The sequence below is a fragment of the Ceratotherium simum genome, chromosome 14 (assembly GCF_057802395.1).
Source record: "Ceratotherium simum simum isolate JZ-2026a chromosome 14, ASM5780239v1, whole genome shotgun sequence".
In the NCBI taxonomy this organism is placed as follows: domain Eukaryota; kingdom Metazoa; phylum Chordata; class Mammalia; order Perissodactyla; family Rhinocerotidae; genus Ceratotherium; species Ceratotherium simum.
In genome coordinates, this window is record NC_141913.1 from 4,125,649 (window position 1) to 4,151,952 (window position 26,304).

Genomic DNA, 26,304 nt, shown 5'->3' on the forward strand with positions numbered 1-26,304 from the left:
CAAACTGCAGCCCTGCAGATATTGAGCTTTTCCATCTTAGCCAATCAGACCTGTGAATAATGTGATCCTCATTTTCATGTGAATTTCTTTAATTGCTAGCAGGATTAGGAAAACAAGATTATCTACTGAATAACTATTCTTCACCTATGTACAAATAATAATAACCAATTAGAAAATCAAGTAGAAGTTAAAACCCTCTTTATAATAGCAATACAAATTTGAAATACCTAGTAATAAGCTTTTTTGATGTGTATGTGTGATTTTTAAAATTTGGAGTATTTTAAATCCTAGGACTAAATTAAGCAAGAAATGAGCAAGACCTATATAGATAAAATATTACAGCTATATGATAGGACATAAAAGAAGACTTAAATGAAAATCTGTACTTTTTTCTTGGATAGAAAAACTCAGTTCTGTAAAAATGTCAGTTTGCTCTAAATTAAACTGTGAATTCACTGAGATTCCAGGCAAATTACCAAAATAACACTTTAAAAGGGGTTTTACAAAATAATCCTAAAGTTTATGTAGAAAAATAAACAGGCAGAAATAGTTAGTATTGGAGGGACTAATCCCAGCAGATATTGAAATATATTTTAATGATTCAGTAATAAAATAATATAGCATTGTCACAGAATTAGACAGAAAATCAATGAACACAGGATGGAATCAAGAAATAGGGTGAAATACATAGGGAGATTTAGTATATGATAAAAATAATATTTAAATGAAAAAAAGGAATAGTTCAATAAATGGTTTTGGGATGATTAGCTAGTCATAGGGAAAATATAAGAGAAAATAAATTCAAAATGGAACAGAGATTTAAATGTAAAGTAAAAAAACCATAAAAGTTAGAGGAAGCAGTTGAATTTTAAAAATAATCTTGGAATTGGAATGAACTGTTTAATTATGATAACAAAACTCAGAAGCCATAAAGAAAAATGACCAAGGGGGCTGGCCACCATCCCATATTTAAGTAGAGGAAGGTTGGCACAGATGTTAGCTTAATGACAGTCTTCCTCAAGCAAAAAGAGGAGGATTGGCAACAGATATTATCTCAGGGCCAATCTTCCTCACCAAAAAAAAAAAAAAAGATCAAGCAGTCTGACTATATAAAAACTTCTGTGTGGCAAAAATGTTACAAACTACTTCTGAATACAAATGGTAAACTGAAAAAAAAATGTGGAAAATATTACAAAAGGCTATGTTCTTTAATATGCAAAGAGCACTTACGAATAAATAAGAAAAAATTCAAACAACCCAAACCAAAGTGCGCAGAGAACGTGCACAAGAATGTCACAAGAAACATTCACGGCCTATGAAAAGTTGCACACCATCTTTGAATAAAAGTTACTCAGGTTTTTCTCAGGGAGAGAGGACTTTAAAACACCATGCGATTTTACTCTTGGGGTGATTTATGGAAATTAACATATTTAATGAGTTGGCTGAGGAAGCCTGTGTTCCCCTGTTCCTCTGTAGAATAGTGATTTCTGGAGTGGGAGCCTTCCTGGGCCATAAAGTGAAGGGATTGAGTCAGATAAACCTATGAAGGCCTTCAAGCTCTGAAGTAGTTTGAGCCTCCTATTTACTTGTTTCCTCCATTTGCATCATTTCCTCAATCTTTTTGGCATTCTGTAAGAAAATGGTGCCACGCCATCATTCTTGCTGATACATCTTTGTAAACATTTATTAAGTCAACTCTGATGTAGCACTTACTATGGCTAGGTATTGTTCTGAACACTTTATAATATCAGCTTACTTAGCATTTACAATTGTTGTAAAGCATTCACCCTCTCTGGTAGAATGAAGGGCATAAGACCTGAGGGAAGTAGACATTAAGGGGCTGTTTACTGAAGGAGAAAATAATTTTACTTTTGTGAGCAGCACTCTTGAACTGTCGTTCTCACAGATACTTACTAGGCCACCTGTGCAAGATCCTGAACTAAAACCCATGGCCAGAGCACTACCCTGCAGCCCAGGTGGGCTCAGTGAAGTCATCTATCTGTTGACTTTCAGAAGGAGGCCACAGTACTGAACCTTGCCAGTGAAGCCCTGGGGGATAAAGCATTATTCTACCTTAGCCCGCCACTGATCCCCCACCCTTGCAGGTAGGGCTTCAGGAACTCCTTGGTGTAACTGTGTGTCCTCCCCTCTCCCCGCCGTCAGTGGAGGAGGATCACAGAGAATTCAACAGCCCTGAAATTAGAATGAGCCAGCTGCTGTGTTGCTGGGTTACACCAAGAACAACAAAACAAGGACCCTTATTGGGCAGCACAGCCTGTTGAAGAGTCTAGAGCCCACAGGAATGTTGTTTCCTGACCTCCCTCCCCCGCAGAGAGCCTCTGAGAGCTGTGACCAGCTCTGCCTGTGTCTGAGGCACACGATCCATCGGCTGCTGTGTGGACTGCGATGACATGTAAGCTGATTAACATCAGAGCCTGGGGCTGGGAGAAGACGCCCCCTTTCCTGTGCTTTCACCCCGAAGCCTCCCTCCCCACTCATCTGGAAGGTGGGGGAGCTTCCGCCCCCCAGGCCTTTTCCAGTTGACTTCTCAACACTCCCCACACTTCCCGGCAATTCCCCACAGCCCCTCCTCCACCCGAGTCGTCCTTTATGCTGAAGGCAACATGGGTGATTTTGCCCTTCAGTCATTCAACATATAGTCACTGATTGCCTCCTAGGCGCCAGGCGCTGTTAGGATGCCGGCACACTAAAACAAAACCACGGTCCTGATATTAAGAAATCCACGGCCTGTTTTGGGAACCAGACGGTTTCACAAGGGTGATAGTATCATGCCAGAATAAGCACAGGTGTTAGGGCAGAGGGCGAAGGGCATCTACCCTGGAGGAGGGGGTGCAGGGCTGAGCTCTCCAGGAGGCCACGGGTGGAATATCGCCAAGTGAACGGGGAGGGGCAGACATAGGGGAGAGCAGGTGCAAGACCCAGAAACAGACACGGGGCACACCAAGTTCCCAGAATGGCAACAGGCCTGGAACGGCCGCAGCTCCAGGCGGGCTGGGGAGGAAGAAGACAGGAAGCCTCGTCCTGCTCAGGTGGTGGGATTTATCCTGAGGCAATTGAAAGACATCGAAGAATTCTATTCACAGAAATACTGGATAGATTTGCAGTTTTGAAAGATCTCCACGGTGGGCGTGCGGGCAGTGGGCTGCAGGAGGCTAGAGGAGCAGTCAGAGATGGCTGCAGGAATCCTGATCTAGGCAAAGTCAGGGCCCTGGAGGGGAGACTACCAGGCAGGTTAAGCAGGCTTCGGTTACTAGCATTGAGGGGTAGGAGATGGGGAGCCACTTAGGACGCCCCCAGGGTTTGTGGCTTGGGAAGTAGCAAGTTTATGGGAAGAGCGGCAGATTTGTGGGGGGAAGGCAGTTAGCTGGGCTTTGACAAGCTATGTTTGTGAAGCTCATTTGCTGTTCAAGTAGTGATGACCAGCGATCAGCTGGCTCTAGAGGGAGATGTGTCCAGATATAGAAGAGAAAGGGTAGCGTCTCCAGCCCTCTGAGCCTGTAATCACGTGCCATGCGCAGCCGAGTCCATCAAATACTCTACTGCACAGTGTCTTGCTGGAGGCAATCTCCCATCCCGGATCCTGAGCAGGATTGCTTTCACTCTTCTTTGCTCAGCTCTCGACCCCAACCCTGACTCTGGTCTTTTCTTATGGTCCCTGGAAGTCAGGGTTTCCCTGGTAAGGGGACTGTCGCCTCTCCCGTGGGCTCCAGCTTTCCCACTTCTCCTGCGCTTCATGTCTCCCATTGGCTCCAGAGGGAATCCAGCGCCAGCTCTGAGTCCAACCTCCATCCTGACTACTCGGCCTGCCTATGGCTGGCCAGTGCCCACTGCTTTGAGGTGGAGGCAGGACTTCAGATAGTCAAGACGGAAACCCTGGGTAGTGCTGACATTGATGGGACAGATACAACATAATCAGCTCCTGAAAGAGGGTGAAGGAGGCTTGGGAGGAGGCGCAGGTGGGGAAAATTCCCAGTGGGTTTGCGGTAACGCTTCTGGGTGGTGTCTGGGAGTCCTGACCATCTGGACATAGCTTGGTCTAGAAAGTCTAAAAATAGTCTTTCCCATCAAAATTGACTGTGTGTTTATATCTTGGCTTAGGCGAACAAGTTTCAATTTACCTGTTTCGATGCCCAGCACAATGTCCAACATATGGCAGACACTTGATAAATATTTGTTGACAAAAGTGAAAGTCATTAGATGCCATAGTCTCTTGTCATCATAATTAACAGAAGGCCAGGGATGGCAGCCTTTCAGCCTAGTGGGTCTGTGCAGTGGGCCTCTGCTGAAGTGCAGCTGGGGGAGTTCCCGGTGATCCCAAGAGGCTCCGAGGAAGTACGTTCTCACATTTCTAAGGCTCTTCTTTCAGACTGTAGTTTCATCATTTGTTCCAACAACAATTTTCCGTACCAACTGGGTAGGCAATTCAGTTAAATTCTGACGCTAAATACCTGGAGTTAGCACTGACCCCCACAAATTAAGGACTCAGTCCCACAAACCTGCCCCCCCCCCACTTCAGATGCCAGCTGCATGTCTTGGGTATCCCGAAGTTACCCTCACTTCTGCCCAACAGACTACATATTTGGAGGTTCCCATGACCACCCCCTGCCTCAGATTTGATAATTGGATAGAATGGACTCACAGAACTCAGGAAAGCACTAGACTTATGATTACAGTTTTCCTATAATGGATACAGCTCAGGACCAGCCGGATGGAAGAGATGCAGAGGGCAAGGCTTGAGGGAAGGGGCGGAGCGTCCATGCCCTCTCTGGGTATGCCACCCTCCCAGCACATCCATGTGTTCACCAACCCGAAGCTCTCCAAGCCTTGTGTTCAAGAGTTTTTATTCAGGCTTCATTACTTAGTCATAATCGATGAAAACTCCAGCCCCTATTCCCTCCCTAAAGGTTGGGGAGTGGGGCTGAAAGTTCCAACCCTCCAATCTTGTGGTTGGTTCCCCAGGTGACCAGTCCCCATCCTAAAGCTTTCCAGGACCCCCTCCCTATCAGCAACTCAGGTATAGTCTAGTGGGGCTCTTTATGAATAATGAAAGACAGACCTCTCTCTCAGGAAACTGGTGGGTTTTAGGAGCTCCGTGCCAAGAACCAAGGACAAAGACCAAATACATATTTCTTATTATACCACAGTAGTGGAAATGTATTTTGGCAGACCCAAGAGTGGTTGGTCCTTCTAATTTCAGTTCATATTAGAGGGGTTAGCACTGGCCTTCCAGATTCTTAGAGTAAGAACCTGTTCTTTAGGAGGATGGCACATGCCCCTCCCAAGCCTCCACTGCTGACTCCAGTGTAGTTTGGGGACATTTTGAAACCTACATGTTCTTTGTCTATAAAGATAGAAAGAAGGGCCTCTGGAGTATGGGTGCCAGTTGGGTGGTTGTGTTGTCAAGGCCTGACAGGAGCAAGGTGGGCAGAACCAGAGGCCTTGGGTTAGACTGTGGGTGAGACCCTCTCTCCACCCCGAATTCACTCTATCATCTTCGGCAAATCGTTTACTTAACGAGACCCGTTTCTAAACGTGGGAGAAGTATGAGGACACACTTTTCTCATCTCTCCAGTTTAAGGTCCGGCGTTGTAAGCTGTGAGGTAGTTAGCCCATCTTGATTTACTGTTATACTGAGGGTGGATATTTTGGATTGTGTTGCAAGTTTGTTCTTGCCTTAATCCTGGCAAAACCTAGTCTACTCTTCTTTGTCCCACAATGAGACTGATGAGAGGGGAGCTAAGGAGGCCTTTAATGTGTACGTAACCTTCTCTCACTTGCGGGTCTCTGAAGCTTCCTTGACTGCCAGATGCGCCTCCACCCCAGGCACAGATTAGCAGGCCACAACCTGTCTTATCTGTCCAACACTGGGGCAGAGATGAGCCCCACCTTTCCATAAAGACTTCCAGGAAGAAATAAAAAAGAGGATCACATGCCAAAATGAACATAGAAAAGCTCTTTTCTGGAGTGTTTCTAATGTAAAATTCATCACCACCAAAAAACTTGGTTTTTGTTAATACCTGTGAGAGGCCAGGGCTTGTCTGTTAGAACAATCCAGAGAGTAGACCCATAGAGCATAATTTTTCCCAGTATGTCTTTGGCAAGAAAGACTACGGAAGTACAGATTCCAGCTGACACGGCTCAAGAGCTTCTTTTCTCTGGCGTGGAGTCTGGACAGCTGTCTTTAGTACGGTGGCCTCCAGTTAGGCCCTTTTCCAGCTAGGACCTGGACAGTCCTCTTGTATGATTTGGGGTACATAAAGAATTTAAATGCCCAGGTAGAATTTTCCCAGTAACTTTACAAACCAGTTAAAACTATTTCTGAGGAATTTGGAGGGGATGGAGGAAAGGGAGGGAGATGGGGAGATGGAGAAAGTCGCCTCACCCCCTCCCGGTTTCTGTTTTCTATCCTCCCTTTTTTCATTTCCTACAGCCATCCTTCTAGTCCAGCATTGTATTCTCTCTCGCCGACAGCATTAGAGGAGCATACAGCGTCTTCTCGCACTCCTCCACTCTAGCCCATTTTGTGCACTGCTTTCCTAGAATGTGGAGCTGGCCTTGTCACTGTTCTTCTGTGGCCATGGGGTGTGTTCCTGCCCATCCCCCACAGTTCCTGCCAGACCCTCTCTTTCAGCTCCTGTCCTTCCGACCTTCTCTCCATTCAGACACCAAATCATTCACTGATAAATCCTTTACACCCAAGGCAGCGTTGTGTGCGGAATCGACTTTTACTCGTATCTGGGGTACTCCCCACTGCAGGTCTTTGTCAGGCTGTTGCCTCACAAGTTCTCATCTGTGTTCTCTCTGCCCTTCATGGCCTCACTTCAGGTGACCTCCTCCAGGGTACCTTTCTGGGTTCCATGGATCAAAGTGCATCACTTTGTACCCCTCTACTCCTGAAGCACTTTATTGGTGCCGTTATTATCCAGATATCATAGATGTTACCATGCTGTGGATTAGAGTGACCATTGGATGTTTTGGCCTTTGCTCTCAAGTATATTCCAGAAGGCAGGGACTAGTGTTTTCTCTGGCACCTACAAGATAGCTGCTCAATAAATATTTGTTGAATAAATGAATACATTTCTGGAGCATAGAAACTGTGTCTTTTTTATCTTTGGATCCACCACAGTATCTTCACATTAAAAGTAGATCAATAAATGTCTTTTTAGGTTATTCATTTAAACAGAGTTCATATCATAAAACCTTTGCAGGAGCAGCCTTTTAAAGGTGAAAGTCCAAATAGGCCGTCCTGTATCGTAGCCATTGTAGCTAACCATGTTCATTTCCAAACTTTCAAATCATGTCAATATTTTCTCTGATTTGTGAAAGACAATATTTGGAAAGTCTTACAAGGGCATATGAGCATGTGCTTGTGCACACACATACAATTTTTTAAAAATATTGAGTCATTATTATGGGGAAAAAAATTTGAAATCAACACTAACTCTGAAAGCCGGAATGTATACTGCCATACTCATAATGATTTTTCCTACTGTTCTGGAATTTTTCCCTCTGTGGGACTGGGGACAATATTTTATATATGCATATCTTGCCTCCATGGATGCTGGAGACCAGGTTTTAAACTCTAAAAAGTCTCACCCATACCAGGTTTTCAATACTTTCTGAGCAATTGAGTTGTTATTCTACAGGAAAATAAAGGAGCTTTTCCCATGTGAGCCTTTTGTTTGATCTGTTGGGGTTATTTATATTTTACAAATGAGCGTTCATTTCTATCTGGGTTTGGCTTCTTTTCCAGGGAGGTTCCCTTGAAGGATGCTAAGGAATATGCTGAGTCCATAGGTGCCATCGTGGTTGAAACAAGTGCAAAGAATGCTATTAATATTGAAGAGCTCTTTCAAGGAATCAGTAAGTACCTGAGGTTGTTGGCTTACATTTTATGCTCTGACCGTAAAGGATGAAATCGTAGAACTCTGAAATAGAGCTTTTCCTCTGTGTGAATTTGTTTGATGCTGTGGATGTAAAACCTACAAGCATACACTTGTTAATTCTGACCTATATTGTGCCTCCCAATTCTAACTTTCCATAATTCTGTGCTTTGACCTGTTGATTCTATGTTTTGTGAATCGAAATGAAGTAACCGTGTTGCAAAATAAAATTTATTTTAATTAAAAAATTATCTCTTCGATAGCATTTTATGTTAGTGTGTCGAGGAGAGGAGAAATAAAGTAGACAGTGATCAGGTATAGAAAACCGAAGTCACCCATCAAACTGAATGACTCTAGGCAAACAAAGTAAGAGAAACTTAGTAATTTCTTTTATTGGTGATCATCAACAAAAAACAGTCTTTCCATCTGCCATGACCTGAAGTTGGGAATTGGGTGGAGAGTCGATGTTTAAAGATTTTCTTCAGTCTGATCAGCTAATTGATGGAAGGAGACGGCTCCCTTCGTCTCCAGTTCTGCGCCATGTTATGCTTCCCTTTCTTTATGCTGGTTCCCCATGAATAACCTTCATCTAAGATCTGTTTCCCAGCTGATGGCCAGACTTTACCTTTGCAGCTTCTCTGGTAATGACGTTCTCTTCTGGGGCCCCTCAGAGGCCACCTGCTCTTGGGAAACTGTGTCCTGAGATGCTCTCAGAGTGTAATTGGGCACTTTGCAAGAAGTGTAAGTGTTTAGTGAGGTGCTGGGGCACAAAGTCCTGGGGTACCCACCTTAGGAAAAGTTGAACCCCTGAACAGTTGGCAGTTGTTCTCAAATATTTTGGCTCCAGACAATTCCAGAAAGGAAACTGATAGTTTGATCTCTCTTCTGCCTGAGGTCATTGTTGGCGGTGCTCTCGAAGTCAGAGGGGGCCGCTTCCCAGAACAGATTGATTTCCTTTTAACTGGGTTTGGTTCATTACTGTAGACTCTGAGAACCCACAGCAGGGAATATTTTGTTTGTTTCTCTTGGCTTGACGGGGAATTCACTGGGGATGGGGAACTCTGGCACGGTACAGAAATGCACCAAAGAATGCAGCTCAGCCCTCCACAGCCCCCGGCCCTGTTCACGGGTGTCCACACCACCTTCCCTGCCTTCCTCCTCCAGAAGCATTCGTTTTCCTGCTATTTCGCACTCTCTACAGAATGGTGTTCTCCAAGCTCATTGACCTGAGTGGGTGAACGCTAGAGAGCCAGGGTTGTAACTTAAAGTTGGAAACCCCATCTCCCCAGACTCCTGCTCCTTCCTGGAAATGGGCCGTGGTGCAGTGCTCTGCCGTGAGGAAACTGCTCGGCTGCCCTCTGTGGCTGCAGAACTCTGGGTGACGTCTAAGAGAGTTGGGCTTGAACTCATTCCATTGCCCTCTTATTTCCTGACCAAACTCATTCTTTTCCGGGGATGTTGAGCTTTTCTGGTGTGTTAGGCTAGTTGTACAGCTATTGAATGTTTCGCTTTATTAGTGGTTTTAACTCCTGAAGCCAGAGAGCTCCTGATGACAGTGACATCCACGCCCCTCCTCTGAGCAGTTCCTCGTGTTTCTCCAGCCCTCTCCGCAGCGCTGGCCCTGGGGGGAAGACGGTGCAGTGGGCAGAGCTCAGCGAAGGAAGCGCAGCGCTCCGTGTACTTGAAGTTCAGCTTGAGGTCTCTGCCTGAGCTAGGAGACCTCCTGAGGCTTATGCAAGTCATTATTAAAATAAAAAATGAAATAAGGACCTCAAAGAAGAAAACAAACCTAAGCAGCAAGTATCAATATCTTAATTTAAAAGGTGTTTCTCTCTGTGATCCAGCCAGTATAAGTCCCTTCACGCATCTGCAATATTTCTGGCTCAGAGTGATGGGGACTTTGAATAAGGAATTCCTGAGATCCTGGTAAAGAAAAAACAAGTGTATTGCTTAAAGCACCAGGTAATTATGGCTCAAAATAATTAATTCCTATGGAAGCTGTAGAATACTTGTATCACCTCATCTTCCACGTCAAATAAACAATTGTTTGTTTCTGTTTCCTTACATTTTGGTTAAATTGCCTTAGCAAAGAGCCTGTTGATACGCAGGCCAGGCCGCGGCAAGGTCTCTCTCCACATGTGTACTGTAAGCGCTGGTGCCTAACAGCCTCTTTTTCCTTCAGGCGAATTTCTTGGGACCGGGGCGTGGCAGGCTGAATACAGGTTCATCTCAAAGGCAGCACTGGGTACCCGTAACGTAGTGCAGCCGACGTTTCGTCTATTTTCCTTTTCCCCAATCTTACTTGTATTCCACTTGCTCCTCCCTGAGCTCAAAATAGAATGAGACATTGCTGACACCTGTGCTCCCCAAAGCAATGTTCCAGTGACAAACGTACCTGGGAGAAAAGATGCAATGAAAAATCAAGAGTAGTGAGAATAAAAACCCTTTCAAAAGGGGTACTTACAATTAATTTACATTGACTTAGAGGGAGAGACACATGTTGCTCTTTTACATTCCCTGAGTGTTTGTAAACCAGAAATGAGACAACTGTGCTTTCTGAACAGGAGTTAATGTATTTTCTAACTGGAAATTGTTTGACAAAATATCACCTGTTTTCGAAGACGGAAGCTACCTTGTAGAGGATTTAGGGGCTTCCCTGTTTGGAGTTGTCTGTGCACAGTCTGTCCTCCCAGAAGGTGCTGTCCTCTGCCTGGCGGCCCCCCAGGTCCCTTTTCTAAATCCCATGTTTGGAGCTTCTTTACTCTGCTGCGTGTGGCTAATTCTCTTCCATGCAGTTCCACCCAGGCTAGTCCATTGTACTTTCTTGGGTTCTTATACCATTAATTTGAACATTAAAGGTTTGCTCTTTGAGTTAAAATATAGGAAGAAAAGTTCTTGGCCAAGAAAATTATTGTACATTTGAGTTTTTAAATTGGTGTAGGAAAACACAAAGAATATTCTGCTGCTGTTTACTTATTACAGTATGAAAATCAAAACCCAAAATCTTCATGGTCTTCCTTATGCAGCTACCCTCTCAGCCTGTCTCTGTCATCGTAACTTGAAAGGCAGGGGATGGAGCTCCGAGGCCGGTGTCTGCTCCTCGGCAGGCTTGGTCTTCATTCCTTCCTCCCTGAGTTTGCTCACTCCGCACCGATGTGTGATGCTCATCCCTGCAAACCTTGATTCCTTCAAGGCACAGTTCAGATCTCCTCCCTTCATGAAGTCTTCATCTGCCCTGACTCTCACAATGGTTCCTGCCTTTAATTTGAGGTTTCTTAACAGTCCACGCCATCATTTTGACATTGGAACACATTCCCTCTTTAAATGATTCTCCAAGTGTTTCAGATATTCATCTCTTACTCTTGTGGCGAGACTGCACAATCTCCGGAGCAGATCTTACTCTGTCACATTCTGTCATACTAGCTGAGACTAATAAATAGGATAGTGCCAAATTCAGGTTTTTGAATTTGGATCTTCAGCCTCATCTCTTGATGTTCCAGGAGACAATGTGTCAGTGGGTTCACAGATCAAGTGAAATGTAGTCACTTTTCTACAGGGACTTAAGGTTGGATAATACTAGCTAATTAGAGAGGCCTGGTTTCTCTTCACTCGTTTATTCGACAGATGTATCCTACACTCTTTTGTGAGCCAGGCGCCATGCTAGACACCAGGGACATCATGGCGATCAAAACAAATTGACACTTGAGTGGATGGGCTGTGGGCAGAGTCAAACAGGTGTATAATTACACGTTGTAATGCTGTACATTACAAGGACTGTGGGGACAGTAACAGGTGGGGACTCTAGATTGGGTAGAGGAGGTGTCCCCAAGAAATTGATTTTAAGCTGGACTTGAAAAATGAGAAGAGGCCAGTTGGGCAGAGAGCTCAAGAAGAGCTATCAGGCTGTAAACACCAGAGCTGAGTTCCTGAGGTGGGAGGTGATGTGGTGCGTTTAAGGGAGAGGAAGGAAGCCAGTGGACTGCAAGGTGGGGAGCTCAGGGACAGCGCTGAGAGACAGGCTTAGAGACTGAGCCAGGTCCTTGCATGGCCTTGTAATGGAAAGGAGGGGGTGATATGCTGAATGCAGCTGGAAGCCCTTCAAGTGGTTTAAGCAGGGGTGTGGCATATCCAGTTTACGTTGACAAAAAGATCAATGTATCAGGAGGAGGAAAGATTGGAAATGGCTCACTCAGTTAGGATGCTGTTGTAGTCCAGTAGTCCTCCCTTATCTGTGGTTTCACTTTCTGCTGTTTTAGTTACCCTTGGTCAACTGCAATCTGAAAATATTAAATGGAAAATTCCAGAGATAATTCATAAGTTTTAAATCACGTGCCATTCTGAGTAGTGTGATGAAATCTTGCCGTGTTCCTCACTGTCCTACCCAGGATGTAACTCATCTCTTAGCACAGCATATCCACGCTGTACGCGCCACCCCGGCCCCTCCCTGTTAGTTGCTTAGTAGTCGTCTCGGTTATCAGATCAACTGTGCAGTATCACAGTGCTTGTGTTCAAGCACCCCTTATTTTACTCAATAGTGGCTCCAAAGTGCAAGAGTAGTGAAGCTGGCAATTCAGATATGCCAAAGAGAAGCTATAAAGTGCTTCCTTTGGGTGAAAAAGTGCAAGTTCTTGATTTAATAAGGAAAAGAAAAAAATCGTATGCTGAGATTGCTAAGATCTACAGTAACTTTTATTACAGTATATTGTTATAATTGTTCTATTTTATTATCAGTTATTATTGTTAATCTCTTACTGTGACTAACTTATAAATTGAACTTTATAGTTTATCATATAGGAAAAAACATAGTGTATATAAGGTTGGGCACTGTCCGTTGTTTCAGGCATCCACGGGGGTCTTGGACTGGATCTCCCATGGATATCCGGGGACTACTGTAATCTGGAGGAAATGTCACTTGGAGTAGGGTGGAAACAAGTGGACGTGAACTTCAGAAATTGTCTGGAAGTAGAACTCAGTGGCACTGGGTAAGGGGCTGGAAATGAGGCTGAGGAGAGCAGAACCGAGAGGCACGCCCAGGGGTCCCTTTCCTGGAATGAGGAAGATTTGCACAGGAACAAGTTCTCTGGGGCTGGATTTGTCGTGAGCTTAGCAGACTGGATTCTGGAGTGTGAGGAACACAAGTTTTGGTTTGTGGATTTTAATTATTCAACTCAAATATCTTTCTTTTTCTTAACTCTCCCTGAGGGCAAAAAGAGGTGGGGCTGCAGGCCCACTAGAGATGTGTCTGGTTGGGACAGACCTCCGGCCAGACAGCTGTTGCTTCTTCTTCAGTTGATTTGAATGCTGACTGTAGAGAAGAGAACATGAGGCTTCCCCCTGAAAGTCACATCTGGAGACACTGAAGACATTATTAAACTAGGTTGTTTGTTAGTTGTTGTTAGAACAAGGTGAGAAGTATTTGTTTTTCTAAAGTGAATATAATTAGAGTTACAAGAATGTTGGTTTGGAAAAATTAGAATAGGGTGTTAATATGAAAGACGGGAAGTTAAGACTTGTGAGCAGTAATCATGTCTTGTTCTGTCATCATTTGTTGCACAGAGTGTTAGCTATTTTAAGTCCACTGGATTTTTGAAATTCCCTGGGTAGTTAGTTACTTTTGGTTGGAGCCGGTTAAAGAAATTTGAAAACAAAATGAAACATCTGCAAATTTTATAATAGTACAGCAAGCTGCCAAATGAAGGTAAGTTTAGCTATTAAGGGACAAGGAAAGGACAGAAACAAGCCTGTCCACTTTCCTTCCACCAAAAAAGTTAATTTCGCAAATGCAATAATAGGAGACGTCTGTGAAGTAATGTGGTTTCGGAATATGGGCAAATTGGATGTCAGAAGCCCTAAACATGCATATCTTTTATCCCAAGGATTCTAGAGAAGAAATCGATCAGGTGTGCAAAATGTAGTAATAATGTTTAACATATAACAAGTTCTCCTGTGCTGTTGTTGCAATTGCTTAACTATGTCTTAACTCATTAGTTTATCCTTGAAATTTATCCTTGAAATAGGCACTGTGATCCTCCCTATTTTACATATGAGGAAACCGAGGCATGGAGAGGATTGTGACTCGCTTTAGGTCACATGGCTAGTAAGTGAGAGGGCCAGGGTTAGGGGGTAGGCAGTGGGGCTCCAGAGCCCTTGCTCTCAAATTCTAGTCCGTGTCACTTCTCAGTGCGTACGGCGGTTTATGGTAACATTATTCATGATGGTGAAAAACAGGAAATGACTTAACTGTCCAAAAGTTGGGAAATAATTTTTAAAAAATCATGGTACATCAGTATAAACTAGTGATTAAAATGATGATATAAATATGTATTTACTGACATAAAGAGATAAATTGTTGAGTGTGAAACAAATGTTATAGTGTAGTTTGTGTAATACCCTGATTTCATAAAATATGAACCATGTAATTTATAATAGTAAATAATATAGTCTTCTGGGTAAAGATCGGAAGGATACATACACATTAAAATGTTAACAGTGGTTGTGTCAGGGTGGTGAGGTTCCAGGGAACAAAAAAAAAAGACTTTATTATGAAACATTTTAAACATGTACACCAGTAAAATGAATAACATAGTGAAAAGACATGTACTCCAGACCAAGCTGGTTGTGTCTCTACCCTGACTCCCCCCGCCCATCCCCTGCCTCTATTATTGTGAAGGGAATCTCAGACATCATTTTATCTGTAAGTATTTTCAGTATTTAACCTTTTTTTACATAACAACAATTACATTATCACATTAATAATCATAATGCTATTATCATATATTAATATCATCAAATATTCAGTGTCCAAATTTCCAAATAGCTCATAATTGTCATAAATGGTTTTTTTGTTTCATTTTACAGTTTGTTTGAATCAGAATGCAAATAAATTCCACACACGGTAGTTAGTTGATATGTCTTTTAAGCCTTTCTGAAGCAGTAGATTCCCTTTCCATCTTTCTCTCTTTTTTTCCCTCATGCAATTCCTTTATTCAAGAAATTAGATAAGTTGTCTTACAGAGTTGAACACAGTATGGATTTTGCTGACTTCCTTTTATTGCTGAGTGGTATTCCATTGCATGAGTAAAAATTTATTAATCCATTCACCTAACATTTGGGTCATTTTCACTTTTGGGCAGTTACAAGTGAGGTTGCTGTGAGCATTCATGTACAAGTCTTTGTGTGGGTAAATACCTAGGAGTGGAATGGTTGGCTTACCTGATAGGCAATGTTTAACTTTTTAAGAGACTGCCAAACTGTTTTCCAAAGCGGTTTCAGCATTTTCCCTTCCCACTACCCATGTAGGAGCCCTCCAGTTGCTCCACATCCTCGCCAACACTCGTCATGGTCAGTTAATGAAATTTCGATCATTCTAATGGGTGTGTGGTGGTATCTCCTTGTGGTTTGAATGTCCATCTTCCACGTGACTAGTAACGTTGAGTGCCTTTTCCTGTGCTTATTTGCAATCCTAGTGCCTTCTTTGGTGAAGTGTCTGTTCAAATTCTGCCCATTTCGTCTTGAGTTGTTTGTCTTCTTATGGAGTTCTAAAGATTATTTATATATTTTGGATACATATTCTTCATCATATATTTGTTTTTCAAATATTTTCTCCCAGGCCGTGGCTTGTCTTTTCATTTTCTTGACAATGTCTTTGGAAGAGCAGAAGTTCTAATTTTGATGAAGTCTAGTTTATTAGATTTTTTTCCTTTGTGGCTTGTGTTTTTTGTGTCTTATAATTTTCAAATGTTAAAATAAAAAATTAAAGGGCTATATCCATACCATGGAATATTATCCAGTGATAAAAAAATGAGCTAGCAGGCCGTGAAAAGACATGGAAGAACCTTAAAGGCATATTGCTAAGTAAAAGAAGCCAGTCTGAAAAGGCTACATACTGTATGATTGCAACTATATCACATTCTGGAAAAGGCAAAACTGCGGAGACAGTAAAAAGATCAGTGGTTGCCAGGCGCTCGGGGCAGGAAGGAGGGATGAATAGATGAAGCACAGGGAATTTTTAGGGCAGTGAAACTATTCTGTACGATACTGTAATGGTGAATATATGTTACTGTTCATTATCAAAACTCATAGCATGTACCACATTAAGAATGAACCCTAATGTGAACTATGGACTTTAGTTAATAATGGTCAATAATGGCTCATCAATTGTAATAAATGTTCCACACTCACACAAGTTGTTAAAATAGGGGAAATTGAGGATGAAGGGGAGAAGTATATGGGAATTCTCTGTAATTTATGCTCAATTTTTTCTGTAAACCTAAAACTGCCCCCCCAAATAAGTCTATTAATTAAAAATAAATAAATAAAAAGAAAAAATGCTTTTGAATCATAAAGAAGCATAATGATTTTAGGGTAGCTTAAGCCCCTCTATGTTGAAGACATCTGGCATCTTGGACTAATAGACAATGGTGACCTTCCCCTTATTTCCGTCGCTGTTGGAGCATCACCATTCCTTCAGCTCCCTAGACTTTGAACTTCAGTTTTCTTTATCCCTCTCTTCACAGACACACACACACACACACACACACACACACACACACACACCCCTGCTTCCAATCAGTTGTCACGTCCTGCCAGGTGTCTTCCTGTAGTTCTCTGTCCATCTTTGTTTGCTACTTCTCTCCACTGCACCCAAGTTAAGGCTCTCGTTTTCCCTGACTTGGACTTTCTGCAAGCCACCTGACTAAATTTACTTCCTGTCTCCTAAGCCATTTGGGTCCAATGTAGAATGTTAGCTTATTCCTCAAATCTCGACTCTTTAATATCCAAGATCATCTAGTAATTCCAATATTGTCTTCTCTTTGGCAGCAAAAGTTCAGAGAACGGCTTCAAATGTCATGTGTGTCTCCCCTGGTCCCATTCTGTATTCTGAGGGCAAAGTTCCATGATTGTGAGCCACTGCAGTATTCCATAGAGACACCCTTTCTAAATGGAGAGGCTTGAAGGTCATTATTAAGAGTAAATAGTGCTGGCCGGCCCCGTGGCTTGGTGGTTAAGTGAGTGCGCTCCACTGCTGGCGACCCGAGTTCGGATCCCGGGCTCCCACCGGCGCACTGCTTCTCCGGCCATGCTGAGGCCGCGTCCCACATACAGCAACTAGAAGGATGTGCAGCCATGACACACAACTATCTACTGGGGCTTTGGGGGGAAAAAATAAATAAATAAAATCTTAAAAAAAAAAAAAAAAAAAAAAAAGAGTAAATAGTGCCAAGTCCTAGTAAACTTGATCGGTTTACTAATCTGGATGATTCAGAAAATCAAGATCAAGAAATGGAAGTTACCCAGCAACTACCAGCACCTCTAACACCCAACAAAAGATGGCGGAGCAAAGTAAATACTGGAACTGGAATAAAAGGAGAGAAGAATATAAACAGCAAAATTGTCAGGGAGGACTCTGAGCTCACGCAGGAAATGCCCGGTCCACGACACAAAGAAAGACGACAGCTGCAGCTAAGCATGCTGTTTATTTTTGTTGTGTGTAAAAGCATTACAACCTCCGTCCAGAGCCATGATAAAATTTATAGGCTTGGAATTTGTTTTTCACAGAATTCCTGAGGAATCATTTGTAAAACATGCTTTTTCTCTAGGCTGTCAACTTTTAGGAAAACTGAACTTCAAAAAAGAGTCTTAACTTTTCCCAAGCAGAATCTTACACAATCCAAAGCTTATTAAAATAAACACCCTGGCCCAGGATTTATACTCCAGGATGACTTGTGGAGATTGCCTCCTCAGAGGACATTTTGTAAGAGCAGAAACATGCAGATGATACTCAGAGCCTTTCAGATGTTTGTGTATATATATATATTTGTCCTATTCTGTGCCTATGTAATTAATACTGATTCAACAGTGTTCTACGGTGATCCCCTTCGCACAAAACGCTATGGCCATTGTCCAGAACTATTCTTTTGTCTAAGTACATTTAACCTTTTGGTAAGTCCCAAATAACTCAGGTCCTTGTTGTATTTTCACAGCACTGCTGGCTTCCTTCTCTTCTTAAGGTGCTTGCCTCACTGTTATGACCTGGCTTTCCTCTCTCTCTGCCTTAAAGTGTAAGCACTTCCTATCTTCTCACTGTTTGAAGTTGGAATGTGTGGGACGCCTCCCAGGTTGAGTGTTTTGTGAAGAGCAGGATGGGTCCTGATCTTAGTAGCTGAACCCTGAGCATCCACCGTGGTGAGCCACTAGGCAGAGGTTTCTCCCCGTGCAAACTCCACTTGAGCTGCGCCCAGAACCCTGAGACTACTGGGGACTTCATGCCTTGTCATGAGTTTCTTGCATGTTAGTGATAGCCGTATATCTATATTGTGTAGTAGTTATCAAGTTACTTTCTCATATTCTTTTTATAGGTGAAGAAAGAAAATCTTGGAGATATTAAATAACTTGTCCAAGTTTGCTTAACTGGGACACTGACTCTCAGATCCCAAACTTTTTCTACCAGATGAGAAAAACAAAGTCTGAGGGAACTGCAATAATTCTGTCTTTAAATAAGTGAGGTTTTGAACATTCTGAAGAGAAACAGAACCTGCTGCCTCTAAGAAGCCAAGCTCAACGATTAAAAATCGTTGCTAACAGTTTAAAACAAATAAGAAGGAGTCTCCCTGAGGTGTGACTTGGGTCTCACTTAATCTTGCACCCCAGATATTGTCTCCTTTTTGTCTACTGGGGAGAGGGGTGAGGAGCAGAAAAGAGGGAGGAAGAGGGGAGAGCAAGGCAGGGTGCTGGGGCTGCCCTAGCATTGCTATTTTGCTTTCTATATGCTCTTTGTCGCTAGATTTTCACTCTACTTTTGTGACTTCAATGAATATCTTGTATATAAGCTTTTTCTATATTTGGGGTACTTTTTATGGGGAAAAGACTTATGGAAACTTATGACGCGAGGCATGTAGCATAAGTCATGTATAGGACGGCTGAAAGCGTGCTGCTGTCTTGCTAACTTTAGAGTTAACAGCATCAGAATAGCATGAAGTTGATGTTAGTGTAGGATATTGATTTTGACATTGTCAGAAATACTGATCAGTAAACAAGACTGTCTTAGTTAACCAGGGCAGCAGCTTGCACCAAGCAGAATTATAATTTTGTCCAAAAATATTTCAGATGGAAAAGCATTTTGCTTCTATTGTAGCACCTCACGTGCTCAGGAGGCACCTGAAATATTATTATTTTAAATAATTTAAATAATGATATAACTTGACACTATCATGCCTCCAAAATACATCCCTTTCTCTCGAGGAGTAAGTGATTGGCATCATCTGATCTGAATAAATCAGAGAACTGGTGGTCATTGGAACTTTCTCCTCTATCACTTAAGATTCACAAAGTAGAAGAGGCTTTTTGTTTACTTCCTTTTAATTACAACTAATAAAAAAGCACAGCATGTCCAGAAGAGGAAAACACATACTTATGTTTGCATCTGCTTCTGGATTAGACTGCATTGTTTTGAGAATGGCCAGAGAAAGCTTTGGACAGCTTTATGGGCTGTGCAAAATGGTAGCAGCAACAGCTGCGGCATTGTTACAACCTTCCCGTCTGTTCCATAATCAGAGGAAGAGCTCGACCGTTGATTTTGAATTTTGGATAATTGCCAATGACCTTGGTCTTTATGCTTGAGCTTTGATGAGTGGCCATACCACCCAATCTACACGATCATTAATACCTTTGAAATTAACTATTTCTGCCCTTTGTGAAAATGAACCTCTACCAGGGTGTTTTGACTCTTTTTATGATCCTTAGGTCACATCCACTTGCATTGAAGGATTTTGTCTGTGGAACTAATTTCCCTTCCATTTCTAATTACTGGTTACTTAGTAAACTGATATTGTACTAATTCACTGATTTAAAAAAATCCTTCTTTTAGAGCTGGTGTTTCATGCCTTTTTCATGGGGGCTAGAAAAGTGGCAGAGAGAGCTAATGTGGCAGAGTGGGAGGAACACGGGCTTTGGGATCCGTCGGAAAATCAAGATGCAGGTTATCATCAAAGAACCACCTGTGATGTGACCTTCAGCATAGAGCCCAGGTCCTCTGAATGAAATGATAATAATAATGGCCATTACACCAACTTCACAGGATTAAGGGAAGATGGTACCTGTGAAAATCTTTGAAAACTGTGAGGTTCTAAACAAATATTGGTTATTTCCAGATTCCATTACCTTTTTTAAAGACAGCTTTATTGAGATAAAACTCACATACTATGCATTTCACCAATTTAAAGTGTACAATTCAGTAGTTTTTAGTATATTCACAGATATGTGCAACCATCAGCAAGGTCAGTTTTAGAATATCTTTATCATCTTATAAAGGAACCACATACCCTTTAGCTACCACATCCCTTTCCCCCTCCATTGCCTTTTTAATTTTTACTTTGTGTATTTACAGAGACTGTAGGATAATTTTTTAAATTAAATTATACAAGTAAGATTACTTGTGGATGACATTGAAATACTGTTTCCCGTGAAGAATGCCTCCCAGGGCTTTCCAGATAGTGCTCTAAATGCATTGGCAGCATGAAGAGTGGGGAGCTAAGTGTTAATAAATGATATTACTAAGAAGATTGCAATTCCCAATCCAGTTCTGTTTTAAGAAGCAGAAAACACGAGCACTCACGATGACTGTTGAAGCCCCGCCCGGGGCTGTAGGTAGCTCATTCCAGTGGGCCAGATCCGTGAAAAGGCTGGGGAGGAACTAGGGGCTGACGTGTGTGCTGAGGAGGTGGATGGGGACTTTTCCCGTACTCAGGAGCCAGGGGTCCCAAGTCCAGGGAAATTCATATTATCAGGAAGCTGCTTTTGCTTTCCTGTAACTTTCTAAACGTGATTTGACTTCATGCAGCAGAGTGAGGAAAGAAGGAAGGGAGGGAGGAAGAGAGGAGAGAGCAGAGGAGGGGAGGGAGGAAGAGAGGAGAGAGCAGAGGAGGGGAGGAGGGAAAAGGAGCGCCCTCTGTAGCTCCTCTGCTTTCTGTGTAAGCAGAACATTAGCCGAGGTGTTGAAGCAGGGTACAATCTGTATGTGGTGTCGACTGGGGAAAAGGAACTCAACCTTGGCCTCCCTTTTGTTCCAGGTCGCCAGATCCCACCTTTGGACCCCCATGAAAATGGAAACAATGGAGGAATCAAAGTTCTGAATTCATCCATGCCAGGCACCCGGCCGTGCTGCTGACCCGTGGGCCAGGGTCCACCCCGCTGTGCACTGCTGAAGGACCTCCCCTTCTCAGTGGCTTGGCACCTCATTTAGAGAGTGAGCACGCTGGCTTGGCATCCTAGAAGACCTGCAGGGAATGGGGCAGGCAATGTCCCTGGAAAAGGATTTTAGAAAACTCTGGAAAAATCCACCATACCGCCACAAAGTGGCCTTAGTGCATGAAATGCACACGGGAGGGAACAGATGTTAGGTAATAAGTATAGTTGAGTTTTTTGTTAAAAGTCTTAAAATACTCTTAAATTTGTACAGAAGTCTTACTGGTTCATTGTGTGTATGAGATTCTAAAGTGGAGTCCACTCAGGTTTCCTGTGTCCCTCGCCAGACTGCAGGAACTTGTTCAGTGCCTTTGCTTTGCTACCTAACCAGCCTGCACAGAAAGGCTCATTTAATTTAATTTAATTTACCTTTCAGTGGAGTGTAATTGGACTATCACTCAAGCTGTAGACTTGAGCTATTATAAAAGTGGAGAAAGATGTGTTAGAAACCATTGCCTACGTCTCTGACTTTTACTTGATGAACATTTTTTTAAAATTTGGGTCATATATAAACAAACACATCAAATCTGACTAAAATATTGCATGTAATTTTGGGATTGGGAGGCCTAGTTTGGAAGAGTCATTTCAATAGTTACTGTGTAAGCAGTGGCAGATGTAGGATATAAACATTATTCCAGACACCACCTGGTATGCATCATCTCCACAGTAACAAATTCCTACTTTCTTAGAGAAGCTTAATGCACAGAGTATTATTTTACTAAGAGAATATGTCATAGTGTCATATCTAGGGGGAAAAATTAACTAGAGGATGTTTGAATCTAAATTGTAGGGCAAACTTCTAATAATACCAATTAATAATAGGTTACAGGAAAGCCAGCCAGAGCAAGTACCGGAACCTTAAGATTCTAGATTCTAGATTAAGAGTCCTAAAACTATAAAATAGGAGACAGCATTTTAGAAGATGCCAAGCTTGGGGAGGTGAGTTTTAGGGTTAACCAGAGGTCCAACCCTGGAGTGCAAATTGGCTGAGAATAGGCTTCGAGAAAACCTTCCTTTTCAGATTCTCTGTCTGCTCAATTAATGAAAGATATGTGAATCCAATGGAAGTAAAGAGAAAGAAGGTATGAAAAGGGGGAAAAGCTATTTCCATGGAAAATTCAAATCCGATTACCATTCCAACTTTTCGTAAAAACCTGGGATCAAGAAGCAGTTGGTTTCCTATTAGGGCTCATATGGGAGGTGATTCTTAAAGGATGTTTGGATCGGTGCCTCTTGTTGGGGCTAGGAAACTGCAAAAGAACAGCCTCAGAAATGGTTCCTCATGCAGCGTGGTAGCAGGCCCAACGTACCTTCTTTGCCAGGAACATTCAAGGCCAGGCAAACATTAATTGAACACCTACAGTGTAAAAGTCAGGAAAGAGATGGCGAGCTGAGTAAAGACCTTGAACTCTGAGTAACTCAGTGTGAGCTGGTGCCTAGAGTCCTCTCCGGCTGTGCCCACCATGCTCATGGCAAGTAGAGACACTGAGTCCGCCATCAACAAAAAGCAAGAGTCCTTGAGAGACCAGGGCCAAGCTTACACTTCTTTATGTGGACTGCAATCAAGAAAACAAGTGGAAATCACAGATTTAGGCTTTTTTAACTCAAGAATCTGCTGTCGGTTTGATGTTCTTACTGCTTAACCCAGTGTGCAAGAGTAGTTGACAATCTTAGGCTGTGAAGGCTGGAAATGTGTATTTTTGGTTCAAGAGTGCCTCTTAGCTCTCCCAGACAGTACCTCAAAAACTGTTAGCAAGTGGCATTTGGATGTCTTGGCAAGGCCTTGGCCAGGTGTTTAGGGTTTTCTCCACGTTGTCAACGTTACTGACTAAACATGATTCTGCGTGCAGGTCTAGTGATTACCATGCCTCTTCCCAAGGTTAAAAAATTTGGGTGGCAAATTGAAATGACCTCTTTCCGGTGACAGGCAGGCTTATTTGGAACCTTTCCTCATCCCACTGTCCCTGAGAACCTGGATTTATCTCTAGACAGCCACTAGGTTGCCTAGCTAAGGTAGTACGCTTCCCAGTGGCGTTTGCAGTTCTGGGCTGGCTCTCTAGTGGTTGCATCTTGCATAAAATAGCTGGTCTTAACCACACGTAGCGAGCTACCCATGAATGAGCTCGTGGTTTTATTTCTGAAGCACATAAGGGTGTCAACCACTCTTACCTTTCTGTACGGCCTTAACTGTTCAAGCCAGATGACAATATATATATGTAATCACTACTTGGAGCAACTGGTGAAAAGAGTAGATGGCCCTTGAGCACACGAGTGTTTGCATAAACACAGAGTCTTCTCTGAAGATAGACGCGCCAGCCTTGTCCGAAGCAAGGCTCTCTGGTCTTCCTTTATTTTGCCTTGAGGTTCCTTTCTGGCTGTTCTAATAATTGAACTGTAACCACGTAATATTATGTAAAGGCCTGGAAATTACTATTGTTCCAAATTGTCAAGTAGTTTCATGTGATGTAGCATCCTTCACATAATTTTCCAAAATTTGCTCCTTTTCCTCTGTTTTCTTTCCTTTCATGTGTGGTATGTGTGTGAATGTGTGTAAATATGATTTCATATTTGTTACACCAACGTGTACTCCATTTCACTGGCTGCGTTTGGCTCACAACTGTGTGTTATTGAATGTAGGCAGGGGCTCGCATAGGGATAATTTCCCAATGGAAAGCCCTAAGAGGGCAGAGGAGTCACACAAACATTTTATGTAGTTACATAATTGACTTGCCATTTTATAAGTTGAAAATGGTACATTAGGGGGCTGAATACGACGTTACCTTTCAGACTATAGAAGGTTGAAGACCTAAAACCAACCTTTAGCCAACAAAAGGGCTGTGCCCCAATGAGAACCGAATTTATTTTCTGAGGGAATATTTCCTCCTCTAAGATAAGGAAGATGGCATGTGGTGGCTGACATTGAGCTCCTTTTGGGGGACTCCACTTCTCATTGCTCAGCAACGCTCATAGCAAGTAGAATAATGAGTTGGCTTATAAATGAAAGAGCCCTAAGCTGTACTCAGACCTGTTAGGTATCTAGTGTACTCTTTTAACCATCATTGTTGAAACCAGACCCAGTGATCCAATGTCAGTGCTCTGTTGTGTAAACTCCTTTTTCTCGTGTTTTTATAAAGGGCTTCTGTCTGGGCTGGACCCAGTTCTCGCATATAGAAGACGCTGCTGCAGACAATTAGGACCTTTCCACCTTATATTCCATAGTAAAGCATTGCTCTCAACAGCGCCCAATTGTATCTGTTATTTTTGGTTTAACACACACTGATTCATTCTAATAAATCTCTTAAGCTTTACCAAGTTTGTCTTTTTCTTATTGTATGTTCTGTTGAATAATTTTTTTAAAATCACAGTGACCTCAGAATAAGAATAGTGATTCCACACAGAAACTTGTGCACCTGTACATATGAAGACCAGTATAAGCATATCCACTGGCACTGTTTGTAACAGCAGAACACTGACTTCCCCTAAGGAAATCAATCAATAAAATGTGGCACAGCCGTGTGATGAAAACCATAGGGTAATTAAAATGAATGCAAGATCTGTCAGGCATCAGCATGTATCTCAGAACAGAATGTGGAATGCAGGGCCACCATACTGCACATCCCCAAGGAGCCACTCTCACAGTGGTCTGTGGGAATGAAGCCCTCAGGAGCTGTGCAGTGCACAGCCTGAACAACAGAGCTGTGGCCCTGGCTGAGTGAGTAAAGCAAGCTGAAGAAGTACAAACGTGTATAAACTCACAAAACAATAAGATGTGTTGTTTATGAATGTGTGTGTGTGTGTTAACATAAAAGAAGAATTAGATGGAAAAACATCAACTTCGTGAGAGTTCTTATCTCTGAGAGGGAGGGAAGTAGACAACCTCAGGGAGGAGAACACAGAGCATTTACCGCTCAGTCATTTTTATGTATTTCCTGATATAAATCTGAAGCCAACATGACAAAACGGTTGCATTTGGTAATTCCAGGATGTGTGTTTTATTGGACTCTATATTCGGCTGTATTAATTTTTTTCAAAGAGACAGGTTATGTGGACAAGAAACAATGAAGAATCAGGCCGACTTTTTAAATACACTGGAAAGATTTCAGAAGTGTAATTGCCAACCTAATGTTGGCATTAATGTTGGCAAAACTTCAGTAGGTATTCCAGGTTTACTTACTCCCATCCCTTCACCATCTCGGCTCCCCCTGCCTGCCCGCCAGCACACACAGACCTTCTCATGCACACTGTGGATCTTATGCTTTCCACGCAGAGCCTCATTTGATGCACAGACAACCATGGGAAAGCAGGATGTGAGCGGGGAGGAAGACAGTGCCTTACGTTCTCAGCGTTTGACTCACTACCCAAGGCACCTGCTTGGAAGCTGCTTTGGGTACATAAGAAAAAAACAACACAACATAATCCACCATCACCAAGACACCCAGTGTTCTGATTTTGTAAGAAAACAAGTCTTTCTTTTGCATTTACAAAAAGTGGTTACCTGTTTATGGCAATTTTGGAAATGTTTTTAGAAAGAATCCCATGGTTGGATTTAGCCAGCACATTGTGTGCAGCCCAGCCCTCTTTGTCAATAGTATTCTACATGGGGATTCCCGCCTCTCCTCCATCCCTCAGTCCTGCTTTGTCCCACCTTGGGGATTTACTTAATACCACCCAGGGTCTGATGAGTTGTGCACTGAGGCACCTTGCATGTTTTTACAAAATAGCTTTGGTTGATTTAAGGGCCCTGGAGAACAAGGCCAAGGAGTCCAGGGCTATCCTCAGCTCGACCTTGAGCATTGCCCGTGGCTGCTCTAAATAGTTCTTAACATTTCCTGTTCAGGCGAGGATTGTCCCAAGGGCAAAGCCTGCTGGTTAGAAGAGAAGGGAGACCTCAACCTAATTTCTTGAGCATCCATCTCCAGGAATGTCTTCCCTAAAGTTCCAAGACACACTGCAGCAACGTGTAGTTCAACTGGCTTCTTGTGAAGGTACCTTCTCCCCTCTGTTCCAGTGTTTATTAAAAAAACAAACAGATAATACCAAGCATTGGCAGGTATACTGAAAATGGGCACTCTCATACATGCTGGTAAGAGTAAATTGGTGCAGTCTTTCTAGAAAGTGGTTTGACAAGGTGTATCTAAAACATTTGAAAAGATCATAT

At 42.7% G+C, this 26,304-nt stretch overlaps 1 protein-coding gene across 2 annotated transcripts in view; it reads left to right on the forward strand.

Annotated features, from left to right (window-relative positions):
* The window catches only part of RAB31 (RAB31, member RAS oncogene family), a 133,804-nt gene extending 109,350 nt beyond the window's left edge, over window positions 1-24,454 (forward strand). The window contains exons 6-7 of one of the 2 annotated variants that reach the window (XM_087438917.1): window positions 7,775-7,884; window positions 9,506-9,982. In XM_087438917.1, the coding sequence (XP_087295043.1) occupies window positions 7,775-7,884; window positions 9,506-9,834 (439 nt within the window). In that variant the 3' untranslated portion in view covers window positions 9,835-9,982. Of the gene's footprint in view, window positions 1-7,774; window positions 7,885-9,505; window positions 9,983-20,971 lie in introns of those variants that run through there. The other variant, XM_014780328.2, reaches the window with a different exon arrangement.
* The last annotated feature ends 1,850 nt before the right edge of the window (window positions 24,455-26,304 follow it).